Source organism: Vigna unguiculata, chromosome 3 (genome assembly GCF_037176805.1).
Source record: "Vigna unguiculata cultivar grain cowpea cultivar isolate G323 ecotype 2 chromosome 3, ASM3717680v1, whole genome shotgun sequence".
NCBI lineage: Eukaryota > Viridiplantae > Streptophyta > Magnoliopsida > Fabales > Fabaceae > Vigna > Vigna unguiculata.
In genome coordinates this window covers 2,114,412-2,129,176 of record NC_140794.1, presented here as the reverse complement: position 1 = coordinate 2,129,176, position 14,765 = coordinate 2,114,412, and the positions used below count along the sequence as shown (strand labels likewise).

The 14,765-nt window shown below is 33.5% G+C and overlaps 3 protein-coding genes across 6 annotated transcripts; all 3 read left to right on the top strand.

Moving 5' to 3' along the window:
* The first annotated feature begins 390 nt into the window (after positions 1–390).
* On the top strand, positions 391–8,760 carry LOC114178884 (Insulinase (Peptidase family M16) protein). 4 transcript variants are annotated; one of them, XM_085671658.1, is made up of 21 exons: positions 391–733; positions 834–1,080; positions 1,169–1,294; positions 1,431–1,568; positions 1,665–1,799; positions 1,908–2,165; positions 2,282–2,419; positions 2,503–2,572; positions 2,679–2,892; positions 3,707–3,812; positions 4,234–4,467; positions 5,580–5,744; positions 5,825–5,974; positions 6,051–6,142; positions 6,450–6,531; positions 6,813–6,896; positions 6,979–7,099; positions 7,183–7,289; positions 7,460–7,540; positions 8,013–8,207; positions 8,298–8,760. In XM_085671658.1, the coding sequence occupies exons 1-21, from the start codon at positions 525–527 to the stop codon at positions 8,391–8,393; spliced, it is 3,048 nt and encodes a 1,015-aa protein (XP_085527784.1). In that variant the 5' UTR covers positions 391–524; the 3' UTR covers positions 8,394–8,760. The 4 variants fall into 4 exon arrangements, with proteins under 4 accessions (XP_085527784.1, XP_027920820.1, XP_027920821.1 ...); XM_028065019.2 differs by having other exon boundaries at positions 392–733; positions 6,979–7,095; positions 7,179–7,289; XM_028065020.2 differs by having other exon boundaries at positions 596–733; positions 839–1,080; positions 6,979–7,095; positions 7,179–7,289.
* A 1,355-nt stretch (positions 8,761–10,115) lies between these two features.
* LOC114177642 (large ribosomal subunit protein eL31) lies at positions 10,116–10,964 on the top strand. The gene is made up of 3 exons (XM_028063069.2): positions 10,116–10,254; positions 10,352–10,448; positions 10,557–10,964. The coding sequence occupies exons 2-3, from the start codon at positions 10,366–10,368 to the stop codon at positions 10,834–10,836; spliced, it is 363 nt and encodes a 120-aa protein (XP_027918870.1). The 5' UTR covers positions 10,116–10,254; positions 10,352–10,365; the 3' UTR covers positions 10,837–10,964.
* Positions 10,965–12,701: 1,737 nt separating this feature from the next.
* Positions 12,702–13,630, top strand: LOC114177640 (large ribosomal subunit protein eL31). The gene is made up of 3 exons (XM_028063066.2): positions 12,702–12,856; positions 12,963–13,059; positions 13,168–13,630. Exons 2-3 carry the CDS (start codon positions 12,977–12,979, stop codon positions 13,445–13,447), a joined length of 363 nt encoding a protein of 120 aa, XP_027918867.1. The 5' UTR covers positions 12,702–12,856; positions 12,963–12,976; the 3' UTR covers positions 13,448–13,630.
* The last annotated feature ends 1,135 nt before the right edge of the window (positions 13,631–14,765 follow it).

Sequence of the window (14,765 nt, the reverse complement as noted above, 5' to 3'; positions counted from 1 at the left end):
AAAAAGAAGAAGATATAATTGGGGAAAATACATAGAGTTGTATCTAAATTAATATTTTTGGCTTCTACAAATGAAATTAATATGGGAGACTTGTAAGTAAAATAGTCATAAATAATTTTTATCTAAAATTTTAATACATGAATTTTTTTATGTTTCTTTTTATATATTTTTCATCTAATTCAATGTAAAACATCCTATTCCCATCCTTAAATTTCTGATTAATGTGAAAATTGAAAAGGATGCATAAAGACAAAAATATAATCTACATCATGAAACTGCCTACTCCAATCCTTGAATTTCTGACTTAGAAAATTACATAAAGACAAAAATATAATTTAACCCTTGTGTTCCCGAGGTGAGGTGGGTTTCAAAGAAACTATTAAGTGCAAAAAGAAATTACAAGGAAAAAGAAAAAGAGAAAGAAACGAGAGAGGAGAGTGGGTAGTATCGTGAGTGACAGTGGTAAGTGGCGCAGAATATCAATATCACGTTGAGACTGGGCAAAGAGTGAAGAAAACAAAAGAATGGAATTACTTCCCGCCGTTGTACCTCCGATCTCGAAGAAACAAGGATTCAGATCGCTTAAGCTCGTCAACGCCGACATGGAGCAGCTTCTCTCCGACAAACCCGTCGGCGTCGACTACGGCACTCTCGACAATGGCCTTCGCTACTACGTTCGTTGCAATTCCAAGCCTCGCATGAGAGCCGCTCTCGCTCTCGCCGTCAGGGCTGGGTAACCGATAACCTAACCTAACCTAATTATCCATTCATATATGCCGTGTATTATGAATCATTCAATGCTGAATTGCTGATTGTGAAATCGGTTACGACAGATCAGTTCTCGAAGAGGAGGAGGAACGCGGAATTGCTCACATTGTTGAACACCTCGCGTTCAGTGCCACCAAGAAATACACCAATCACGACATCGTAAAATTCCTCGAGAGTATTGGAGCCGAATTCGGGGCCTGTCAGAACGCCGTGACCTCTGCCGACGACACAGTTTACGAGCTCTTGGTTCCGGTCGACAAGCCGGAGCTGCTGTCTCAGGCCATTTCGGTCTTGGCGGAGTTCAGTTCAGAGGTCTCGATTAGAATTGTGTTATGCTCTGTTTGCATAACTCTGTTTTGTTGTTCTAGTTTTTTGTAATTGGATTGTTCTGTGTTTGTAGATTCGAGTTTCGAAGGATGACTTGGCGAAAGAGAGAGGAGCTGTCTTGGAAGAGTACAGGGGAAGCAGAAATGCCACGGGGCGGCTGCAGGATGCTCATTGGATGTTGATGATGGAAGGTTCAAAGGTGCCTGTATTCAACACTTGCTACTTGCTATATTATTAGCCAATGTTGATTAAAATGGTTAGAACATGTGATTGCAGTTTGGGGAATTGTTTTATATCGATTGGTGTTATTTCATGAAGTGTTGAATGGATTGCAGTATGCTGAACGGCTGCCAATTGGCCTAGAGAAAGTGATTCGGACGGTTTCTTCAGAGACTGTGAAGCATTTTTACAAGAAGTGGTACCATTTATGCAATATGGCAGTGATAGCAGTTGGAGATTTTTCTGATACGCAGGTGCTTTATTTATTCACATTTGATTTTTGTTTGGTAAAGTAACTGTGCTGTTTAGTTGTCATTGTGATTTCCTTAACCACTCACACACAATTGCAGGATGTAGTTGAGTTAATAAAGACTCATTTTGGCCAGAAAATTCCAGATCCTGATCCTCCACTTATGCCAACATTCCAGGTTCCATCACATGATGAGCCACGATTTTCGTGTTTTGTTGAATCCGAAGCTGCTGGGGTAAGTAGGTAACGAACCATTAACTTTTAATTCAAGTTCCAGGATTTTTGTTAGTGATTTTATCTTGCTTTGAAATTAACACTTTAATATGGGCTTTCCTAATAACAGTCTGCAGTGATGATCAGCTATAAGACGCCAGTGGATGAGCTTAAGACAGTGAAAGACTACCGTAATTTACTTGCAGAATCCATGTTCCTCTATGCTTTAAACCAGAGGTTCTTTAAAATAGCTCGTAGAAATGATCCACCTTATTTCTCCTGTTCTGCCGCTGCTGATGTTTTAGTTCGCCCATTAAAGGCCAATATAATGACTTCCTCTTGTAAACGAAAAGGAACTATTGAAGCCCTGGAATCGATGTTAATAGAGGTGCCTTTCATCTTGACCTGAGTTGCATTTTCTTCATCTTTCTCTCTTTCATTTTTTTCTTCCAGTTCCATTCTTTTTTCCCCTTTTATTTTGATATTTATGACAGCAAATTTCAGGTTGCGAGGGTAAGACTTCATGGCTTTTCAGATCGTGAAATATCTGTAGTCCGTGCCCTACTGATGTCAGAGATTGAATCTGCGTATTTGGAGCGAGATCAAATTCAATCTACCAGCTTGAGAGATGAATATTTACAAGTATTTTTTTTTTTTTTCACATTAAAAGATCTCATAACAAACTATAGGTGGCTTTGGAGATAATCTTTTCTTTGTTCATGCAGCACTTTCTCCACGGGGAACCTGTTGTTGGGATTGAGTATGAGGCTCAACTCCAAAAGACTCTTCTACCACGTGAGTCGATTATCTTCTACTTTTTTTTTTTCTTTTGACATCAAATTTCTGGATAATTAAGCTTGTGAAGCCTTGTAATTGATGTTGTGTTATTTATACCCATCAGATATATCAACATTAGAAATCTCTAAGTGTTCTGAGAAGTTAAGGACATCATGTAGCTGTGTCATAAAGACTATTGAGCCCCAGCCATTTGCTGTGCTTGATGATCTGAAAAATGTTGTTAAGAAAGTCAATCTTATGGAGGAAGAAGGGATAATCTCTTATTGGGACGATGAACATGTTCCAGAAGAAATTGTCACTACAAAGCCAAATATGGGGTGAGTTTGATTCGACCATGAAATCATTCTCTTTTTTGTGCATTACATTTTCATTTGCCAATATAGCTCTTTATTTTCTGATTTCTGGCCCGCCCTTATATAATGACATGTGAATGTGTCCTTCGAATCATCATTGTTAATCCGTAGAATCAAGTCTCAGCGCTGCTGTTATTAAGTACCTCCTTGGTAGCTTGTTTTAGGTAGACGTTGCATCTTTATCCTTTTATGAAAGAGTGGTTGACAATGACATGTTTCTTCCTATGAGAACATTTGCAATTCGTTATCAAAAGATCATACAAATTTGTAAAAAGGTTTGATGGTTCTTTTTTAACTCCTATTACTTAGATCTATTCAGAGAAAACAAAGTAAATTCCTTTTCCATGATAAGTGTCATGGTTATGTGGCCATACATTTTATCCTACATGCCCATATGTTATAATAACAAGAATTCCAAATTTCAGAATGGTTAGAGAAAACTGAAAATAATGGTTTTCCATGTAGGGCTCAGTTTTTTATGATTTTAGGTCTTATTGTTTACCTTGCGACTATAACCATATTTCATTAAAATCTTTATTTTTTCTAAGTTGAGATAGCCAATATAATCTGTTTAACCAGCTGCTACTATTTATGTAAGGCAGGGTTTTGTATACCAGTTATTAACCTATCATATGGATACAATTTCTTTCATTATAGCTTTTGAAATGTGACTTATTCTGTGTAACAATTTTTATGACTGTTCTGGTTTTTCTTCCAGTTAAATTATGTTTAGGAAATCACATTCGAAATCTTGATCCCTCCCCTGTCTTCAAATTAGGCATGTTGTGCAGGAATTGGAATATTCAAATATTGGAGCTACTGAACTGGTACTGTCAAATGGCATGCGGATATGTTACAAGCGTACAGACTTTCTTGATGACCAGGTTCCAATCCTCTTAGGCATTGCTTATCAAATTTATCATGCTTCATAATTCATAATAGACATTGACTTACTTCTGTACCAATCTGGTTACATTATCGATTGACAGCTCGCTTCAGATTTTGTTAAATTATATGGCATGACCCTAATAGAGTATAATTATGATATTTAAACCTAGGGTTTTCATCTACAGATCTAATTCAACACATCACAAAAAAATTCCAACGCAAAACGCCCTAAACAAATAATTGATTTTTTGAAGTGCCTTATGCTGCATGTAGTCCAAGAGATTTAAGTTTCCTGCCTTTTACTAATTCAAAATTTAAATTAGCATACACATGCACTTATTAGGCATCAGCTAACGGTGAATTTAGAATTTTAGCATTAATAATTATCATTTCTAATATATAGATGTGATTTAACAGGTTATCTTCACTGGGTATTCATATGGGGGTTTATCTGAACTCCCAGAGAGTGAATACTTCTCTTGTTCGATGGGACCAACCATTGCTGGGGAAATTGGTGTGTTTGGTTATAGACCATCTGTCCTAATGGATATGCTTGCTGGCAAGAGAGCTGAAGTTGGTACCAAGATTGGTGCATATATGAGAACTTTTTATGGTGATTGTTCACCTTCGGACCTAGAAACAGCTTTGCAGGTACATTTGATATAATTAACAAAAAAATTCCTTTCCTTTCTTGATTTATGGCAATTTAATGTTGCAGTATGTAGTTGCTCACAAAAATGCAAGCACATAAAAAACTATTATTAAATCATACATCACCTGTTTATGTTTTAAAGCTGGAAGCAAGTATTTTTACTTTTAACTTAGTATGTAGTAATAATCTTGTTCTTAATTCCTGATAATATTTCTCTTTTTTTTCATCCATTTATAATATGGACTGGACATATCATATGTATATATAATTTTGGATTTAACTTCAATATATCAATACCTTCTTTTTTTCAAGTTATGAAAGGATTTTTTTCTCATTTTCTTATTTTATGATATGCCCTAATGCCATGTGATTCCAGCTAACTTCTATTTTTACTAAAAGGCTTTTCTGCTTTTGATTCTGTTGGTAGTAATAGAATTTGCTGAGATACTGTAAAGATATTTGGTAAATTAGGGAAATATAAGATTTTTACTTTCACCTGCGGATACCTGTATAAAAATCCAAGTACGACATACCTGCAATGTGTTACCCACTGTCCACTGAGTATCTACGGGTGTGAATGTGCTTTTTTTTGCCATTCATAGTTAATGCTAATTAATTCATAAACAGGAGAGAGTGACGATGGAAGATGCCTTAATTAGGAGAACTTTTTCAAAACAAGAACCCTAGGAAAAGAATTATTTTTCCCTGTTCTAATAATTCAGTCAAGAAATGCAAGGGTTCGTTTACTTTGAGAAAACACTTTCAATTTTAATTTTTGTTTTCACTTTTAATTACAAACTCCATTATTTGTTTTCACTTTTAATTACAAAACTGAAACCTTATTTTCAGTTTGTTTCATGGTTTCAAAAAGTTGTTTGGGAAATAGTGAAAACAAAGCTTTGAAAACAGCAAATTGATTTACAAAATTTGACGGTTTTGTTATTAATAGTGAAAAAGTAAAATTAAATAACAAGTAAGTAGGCCTTAATATTTTATTTCTTTTCTATTCTGTATTACTAACTAATACACCGATTCCACTATTATATGTTACGCACGCTAATCTTCTTTCTACCTATTCTGATGACATTTGTTTATTTCTTACATATTCCAGCTTGTCTATCAGCTGTTTACAACAAATTTAACACCAGGTGAAGAAGATGTCAAAATAGTTATGCAGATGGCTGAAGAAGCAGTATCTGCTCAAGATAGGGATCCATACACTGCTTTTACAAACCGTGTAAAAGAGCTTAACTATGGCAACTCTTATTTTTTCCGGGTATGGCTACTTTCTGTCAATAATTAAACCATTGACTGAATGATCTACTTTTGACTTTCAGCATATTCTTTGTTTTGCAGCCTATTAGAAAAAGTGACCTACAAAAGGTTGATCCACGGAAAGCTTGTGAATTCTTCAGTACATGTTTCAAAGATCCATCAACTTTTACTGTTGTGATTGTTGGAAACATTGATCCTGCTATTGCAATGCCCTTGATATTGCAGTACCTAGTGAGTGTGAATCCATTAAACAAAAGCCAGGAGACCTTTTGAACTATTCTATACCAATTGATTTCTTTCCATGCAGGGTGGGATACCAAAACCTCCCGAGCCTATTATGAATTTTAACCGTGATGAACTGAAAGGATTGCCTTTCACTTTTCCAACAGAAATCCATAGGTATGTCAATGCACTGCATCTACAAACAAAAGGTGTTATGATAATTTTTGTGTGGCGTTGTACCACCAGGAAAAGATGTGCGTGTTTTCTTAAGCTCTCAAATGAACTGTATGGCTTTTCAAATGAGGAAAATATTCTGTAGGCATCATCTCTAGGAAAGATTGTACTACTGCTTCCCTATTGCATCTTTTTGACAATCTGGATGTTACAAGCATCTTTCCACATTATGAATTCTGTATGGATGCCCGATATACCTTTGAAGGATTCAGTGGATGCATCTTCTAAATAAACCACACTTTGCTTGTAGAGAAGTGGTTCGGAGTCCCATGGTAGAAGCACAATGTTTGGTGCAGATATGTTTTCCTGTAGAGCTGAGGAATGGGACCATGGTGTGTGTTCTTTTTTCCCCTAGTTTCTGAATTTATGTAAATATATAAAATTATAAATTGAACTAACAAGGATTAGTGGTCAATAACTAAGTTCCTTGTGCATGTTGACTTTGTTAGGAGAGGTAAGACCCACTTTGGTGTTGTCTACATTTCAGCAGATTAATCTAATGGTTTGTTGAGAAAAAAATTACAGATATTAAAACCTGTGTTTACTGAATATTATAAATAACATGATAATCTGTATTTCGACCTGCATGGGGTTTCGGGACTTGATTTGACAGGTGGAGGAGATTCATTTTGTTGGGTTCTTGAGCAAGCTTCTTGAAACAAAAATAATGCAGGTTCTCCGGTTCAAGCATGGCCAGGTGTATATGTGTTACTATCTTTTTCCTTCAGTTGTCATATATGGTATTCTACTATATCTAAGACTTTACCTCCCTCCACCAGATATACTCTGTAGGCGTTTCAGTATTTCTTGGTGGTAATAAACCCTCAAGAATAGGTGATGTTCGCGGAGACGTAAGCATAAATTTTTCTTGTGATCCAGACATATCTTCCAAGCTGGCAAGTCTCCTTCATATGTAAAATAAGTGAACTTCTCAATATATTACTTGGTGAGAATTACTGTCTTATAAAATCATTTACAGGTAGATATTGCTTTGGATGAAATGTTACGTCTTCAAGAGGAAGGGCCTTCAGAACAGGACGTTTCAACCATACTCGAAATTGAGCAACGAGCTCATGAGAATGGACTGCAGGTTAATTTGGTTTTGAAGTTTGTCTTATTAGCATTGTAGTCTTTACAATTGAGTCACAATTGAACAAAAATATATACACCGACACACGAATTCTTGTAAGCTTTATCCAAAAAAGCATTCAGAATCGTGGATGAATATTTTCTTTTTACTTATTGGAACACGTATTTCAGGAAAATTATTACTGGCTGGATAGGATTTTGCATAGCTATCAATCAAGAGCCTATGCGGGTGATGTTGGGACTTCTTTTGAGGTGGGTGACTATTACAATGTCATGAAATGCCATGTGTCATGATAATTGCTATTTGCATTTGGTTTTCCTCAGATTATGAGAAAAGAATTAATCATAAGTTCTAGTTCCAGTTCCGTTACTTTATAACGAGTGTTGAGTTTGGAATGAAGTTTAGCACATGAATATATGTAAATATCTGTCTCTTTTAATTGATTATGATTATGACAAATGACTGCAACATTGAGATGTTGCTTGCAAGTTATTATGATCTAGAAGTAAATAATCATTATTTTCTCCCCTTTCCATAATCTTGTTATAAATTAAAATTTATGTATGGATCCTGACCTGACATAAGCTGCGTTTCTTTAAATTAAATGATGATCTGTTCTTTTTTTTATTTTTTTATTATTATATTGTTTTTATAGGTTACGGTCATGTTTACTCATTTTCATATACATGAATCTTACTAGTCGTGCAATTATCTTTGCTGCAGGTTCAAGATGAAGGGCGATCAAAAGTTAGATCAACCCTTACACCATCAACTGCACAATTGGCACTCAAAAGAATATTACCTTTTCCTTGCAAAAACAAGTATACTGTTGTGATTCTAATGCCCAAGTCTTCTCCGTTTAAATTACTGAAATCAGTATTCCAATCTGCTCGAACTAACTATGGCAAAGAAGCGAAGGTTAGTGACATCAGGCCTCTTGTAGGTAAATTATTATATACATGCCTGGAAGTATAGGAAACAACCATATATTACATTTTTTTGTGACAGATTTTGGCAGGAGTTGCTAGCCTTGCAGTTTTAGCATTCAGTTTGTGGAGACATGGGCGAAGTAATAGCAGATTGCTTAGCAGAACCGTGACTTAGAAATTTTCCAACTCCCGTAATTCGTTTTTTGACTTAAGGCACAAAACGTACATAACATTGTGAGAATAGATTATGTAAATTGTTGGTTAGTGATGACTTAGGTGGCAAATTAGATGTTTACGTAGCCCCAATATGAAGGTTTGAAATGAAACATATATGTACATTTATTTGTGCTGCAGAGAAGGGTATCGTGCAGCTTCATAACAAAAGAATGGGAACTCGATGGTGAGGTGTTGCGACATTGTTTACATGTTGGTTATTTTTCTAATCTCTCAGAAAGTACTAGTTTTGGCTGACTGACAGTTCCTGGACAAATCTGCAGAATAATAAGAGGGTTGCATTGCAGCTGCACCTGTATGCCTTTTAATATTTTTTTTTATACCTTTTTTATACTTGTTAACTGTTGGGAAATAGCAGAAATATGTTTTTATTTTTATTTTTTAGGATTATGCACTTGGTTTAGATTTTGGTAGAATTAATTATGAAAAATGTTTTAAATTCATTTAAAATATTGCTTTTGAAAAATTATATTATAAAAATGTGTTTAGAAATAATGTTTCAATAAGTTTTGAAAATTTAATCTTATGTAGATACTAAAATGTAATTTTATGTTGGATATATATATATATATATATATATATATATATATATATATATATATATATATATATATATATATATATATATATATATATATATATATATATATATATATATTGTGTGTGTGTGTATGTATATACATTATGCACGCTCAATTTTAAAGAAAAATAGTTTCTTATCGGAAATAGTTTTTATATATAGCTTATGAATAATTTTAATCAATGTGATGTCTTCTCACAAAAGTATTACTTGTTATAATTGTATTATCCTACAATTAATATAAAATTATCACAAAATGTTATTAGGTATCAATTATGAAACACTTTTATGGCGATATTTCACACCAATTATTATTTTTTAAATAGATAATCTATCTTGTCAACTAATGATTTAAGCTAAAAAAGTGTGCAAAATATACTTTCGAAATTTACGTTGTGCATATTCTAATTGGGCTAAACCTTCCTGCACCTCCATCAAATTTCACCTTTCACCCGTCAAAACATTTTGGAAAATGTTTTCCGTAAAAAAAATGTTGAGTGAGTTAGCCTCGGCTGAAGGTATAGACTAAGTCGATCCTAATGGAAGGTTTATCCATATCTGAACTACTGGAAATTTCTTCCATATTAACATTTTCTTATACTTTAACAATCGTCAGAAAAATTTCTGGAAAATTTATGTAGATATGTTAGATCACAGTTAGGAAACAATTAATGACAGTGGCAGTAATCTTATAAATTTACTCGCTCGGTTTACGAATTTTATTTTTATGATATAATCGTTCCATTCAAAACTTCAAAATCCATTTTTTAAAAATAAAATAGGTTATGTCAAGATTTCATTGAAGCCAAACAATTAGAAGTTTAATTACCGTAATAAAAAAATAAAATCATATTAATTAGATTCTTGGCAATAACTTTGATTGTTAGGTCTTTTGTAAATTATTTAAAGAAAATAACCTACCCCTTTATTAAGCTTAAAGAAAAAGTTAACATATTAGACAGTTAAGTTATGTTATTTGTACTTAACCATCAGTTTGTTAGTAAAAAAAGGCAATTAAAAAAAAAAACGCAACAAATTAGGTTTTTATCTCACTAAAAAAAATTATCCATGCTGAGGCCTGTAGATTGCACCTGTTACGCATAGAGGCCCATTAGGGTTTGGGTTTTATTGTTGTATGTAAAAACCCCATTCTATATTTCAGTCTTCTGCCTCCTTCTCTTCGTCCTCTCTCGGCGTCGCTGCATTCCGAATCGGAAGCAAGGTATGTTATCGTCTCTGCTCGATTTCCAGTAATAACTGTTTCTGTCTGCGTATTCGTTCAAAGAGAAGCAAATCGTGAGTATATATTACATTCATAGGTGAGTGAATAACAATGGTGGAGAAAGCCAAGGGTAGGAAAGAGGAGGTCGTCTCTCGCGAGTACACCATCAACCTCCACAAACGCTTACATGGCTGGTAATCTTCTTTTTCTCGAGTTGTTCTCATTCTTTCTTAGATTGATAATCAATTGATATTTTATGCATGCATTTTTTGTTTCTGATGTTTTTAATACTGTATAAACAGCACGTTTAAGAAGAAGGCTCCTAATGCGATTAAGGAGATAAGGAAATTTGCGCAGAAGGCGATGGGAACGAATGACGTGAGGGTGGATGTGAAGCTGAACAAGTATGTCTGGAGTCAGGGGATCCGGAGTGTTCCCAGGAGGATTAGGGTTCGCATTGCTCGCAAGAGGAATGATGATGAAGATGCCAAAGAAGAGCTGTACTCTCTTGTTACCGTCGTCGAGATCCCCAAGGAGGAGCTTAAAGGTTTGGGCACTAAGGTTATTGATGATGAGGATTGATTATCTACTTTGATGTATCTGTTGGTTATATTTGATTTTGCGTATTTTATATTTATCTTTTAACTTGTTGAGACATTGGGAATATTTAGTTTGAGTGAGAATGTTGATATTTGCGTATTTTATATTTATCTTTTAACTTGTTGAGACATTAGGAATATTTAGTTTGAGAATAATGATTTTCTCCCAGTTTTGATTGCCTTAGAGAAATGAAACATATTTGAGTTTTGACACTTTTTCCCTTGCTATGGTTGGTTCCTAATAGGATAGTTAAGGGAATAAATACTGCTTGAAGAACAGGATTTAACAACATTAGAATAGGTTAGCTTGAGCCTTTGTGATAATACATCTAGAAACAGCTGGACCGAGTCTTATTATGAAAAAAATAAGCATTTTAGAGTTCTATTAAACTTTGTCAAGGAAAAACAATGTTTATAAGCCTGGCTTCAGTTTAATTGTTGTTGTTGCAACCCCATCCTGTATCCCCAAAACAGTGTTGACTAGTGCATAACATGGTGCTTTTATCAGTTTTTATTTGTTAAAGTAACGGAACTTAACACCTTGAAATAGTATGGATCCAATGTTTTCCGAATCAGTATGGTTCGTGTTTTTTTTCTTCTACATTCTGATCCTCTAATGAATGTGTGGACATTCTACTGAAGCTACCACTAGCTTTCTTGGTTGCCCTTCGTCGCATTGTTAGACAGGTTAGGTTAAACATCTAATATCCATTCACGTTATATGTTTTATTTATTAATTTCTTAATATTATTACATTTTATAAACAACGTTAATAAATATAAGAAGTAAAAATATAAACCAAAAAAAATAAGTTACTATGATAATAATACACCTTCCTAATCTTTCTCGTTTTAAAATTAAAAATAAGTACAATAAATCTCAACTATTCTGTTCAGATTCTATTCTTATAAATATATTTGTTTAATACGATGACATATATTGATACAAAAATGCGAAATAAATTTCAAGCTCTTGTTCTATAAACGGGAAATTTTTAAATAAACTGAACTCAAATAAATTATACATTAATCATTAAAAATTGCGGTTTATCATAAATCATATTACTAGGAGAAGTTATACGCATTGTCGTAAAATTGATTTAATGGTTTAAAAATATATTTATTGTTAGTACTTCGTATAATCATTCGTAAGTATTATTATTGAACATCTATAACAAGAACATATTTAATCCACTTTTTATTATAGAAAATAATATATATCATTACTACAATTATTAAATTAAATATAAATATTTTTTACAATTTTATTATAGATAATTAATTTGATTCAGAAAAATAATTTAATTTTAAAAAAAATCACTTAAAGTAATTATTTTAATTTAAAAAACAATTATTAAAACAAATATATATGAAAAGAAAATAGTCTTTTATATGATAATATAATATAGAAAGTATATCTGAACTGCTGAAAATTTCTTCCATAATAACATTTTCTTATTAGATATGTTAGATCACAGTTAGGAAACAATTTTGACAATGGCACTAATCTAATAAATTTACTCGTTCGGTTTACGAATTTTATTTTTATGATATATAATCGTTGAATTCAAAACTTCAAAATCCATTTGTTAAAAATAAAATAGGTTAATGTCATGATTTCTTTGAAGCCAGACAATTAGAAGTTTAATTACCATAATAAAAGAATAAAATCATATTAATTAGATTCTTGGCAACAACTTTAATTGTTAGGTCTTTTGTAAATTATTTAAAGAAAATAACCTACCCTTTTATTAAGCTTAAAAAAATAGTTAACCTATTAGACCGTTAAGTTATGTTATATGTACTTAACCATCAAAAGGCAATTAAAATAAACAAACTGAAAACAAATTAGGTTTTTTTAAGGCCTGTAGATTGCACCTGTTACAGGCCCATTAGGGTTTGGGTTTTATTATTGCATGTGAAAACCCATTCTATATTTCAGTCTTCCGCCGCCGTCTCTTCCTCCTCACTCGGCATCGCTGCATTTTCCGAATCGGAAGCAAGGTAAGTTATCTTCTCTGCTCCATTTCAAGTAATAACTGTTTCTGTCTGCGTATTCGTTCAAAGAGAAGCAAATCCTGAGTATATATTACATATATTACATGCATAGGTAAGTCAATAACAATGGTGGAGAAAGCCAAGGGTAGGAAAGAGGAGGTCGTCTCTCGCGAGTACACCATCAACCTCCACAAACGCTTACATGGCTGGTAATCTTTTTTTTCTCGAGTTGTTCTCGTTCTTTCTTAGATTGATAATCATTTGATATTTTATGTATGTAATTTTTGTTTCCGATGTTTTTGATACTGTATAAACAGCACGTTTAAGAAGAAGGCTCCTAATGCGATTAAGGAGATAAGGAAATTTGCGCAGAAGGCGATGGGAACTAATGACGTGAGAGTGGATGTGAAGCTGAACAAGTATGTCTGGAGTCAGGGGATCCGGAGTGTTCCCAGGAGGATTAGGGTTCGCATTGCTCGCAAGAGGAATGATGATGAGGATGCCAAAGAAGAGCTGTACTCTCTTGTTACCGTCGTCGAGATCCCCAAGGAGGAGCTTAAAGGTTTGGGCACTAAGGTTATTGATGATGAGGATTGATCATCTACTTTGATATATCTGTTCGCTTTGATATATCTGTTCGTTATAGTTGATTTTGCGTATTTTATGAGACATTGGAAATATTTAGTTTGAGAATATTGATATTTGCGTATTTTATATTTATCTTTTAACTTGTTGAGACATTGGGAATATTTAGTTTGAGAATATTGATTTTCTGCCACAGTTTTGATTGCCTTAGAAAAATGAAAACATATTTGAGTTTTGACACACTTTTGCCCTTGCTATGGTTGGTTCCTAATAGGATAGTGAAGGAATAAATCCTGTTTAAAGAACAGGATCTAACAACATTAGAAAAGGGTAGCTTAAGCCTTTGTGATAATAAATCTAGAAACAGCTCTACTGAGTCTTGCTATGAAGACAATAAGCATTTTAGAGTGCTATTGAGCTTCATGAGAAGCTAAATTTGGTGTGATCGAGTTGTGGATCATGAATTTTGGAGTTTCATTAGAATTTCCCGTAACTTTGTCAAGGAAAAACAATCTTTATAAACCTAGCTGTCATAATTGGCATTGCCACATTGATGGAGATGAATGCAAAGATAGCTGCAGTTTAATTGTTGTTGTTGCAAACCCCATCCTGTCTCCCCAAAACAGTTTTGACGAGTGCTTTCTGAAAAAACTGGACTAAATTGAACCGATTATAAGGTGCTATGGAAATAGTCCGGCTTGAACTGAAGTGGTTTTCTACGGTTTTCTACGGTGGTTTAGTTTCAAGCGAACTGGACTCCGAAGAGGTTCAGTTAAACCGAACCCGGATTGTAAATCCTTTATATAGTGGTTTGGATTGTAAGATTCTCGTTATCAGCTTTTATTTCTTAGAGTAACAGAACTTCCTTGAAATAGTATGGATCCAATGTTTTGCGAATCAGTATGGCTCGTGTTTTTTTTTTTCTACATCCCTGATCCCCTATTGAATGTGTGGACAATGTACTGAAGCTACCACTGGCTCTCTTGGTTCCCTCGTCTCATTGTGGGACAGGTTAGGTTAAACATCTTATATCCATTCACGTTATGTATTTTATTTATTAATTTATTAATATTATTACGTTTTATAAATAACGTTAGTGAATATAAGAAGTAAAAATATAAACCAATAAAAATAGATTACTATGATAATAATACACCGTCCTAATCATTTTAATTAAAATAAATTACTATGATAATAATACACCGTCCTAATCTTTTTAATTTTAAAATTAAAAGTAAGTATAATAATCTCACCTATTCTGTTCTGATTCTATTCCTTGGATCTATCGCTAAAATTATATTTTATTATATTTAATTTTAATGGCTCTTCT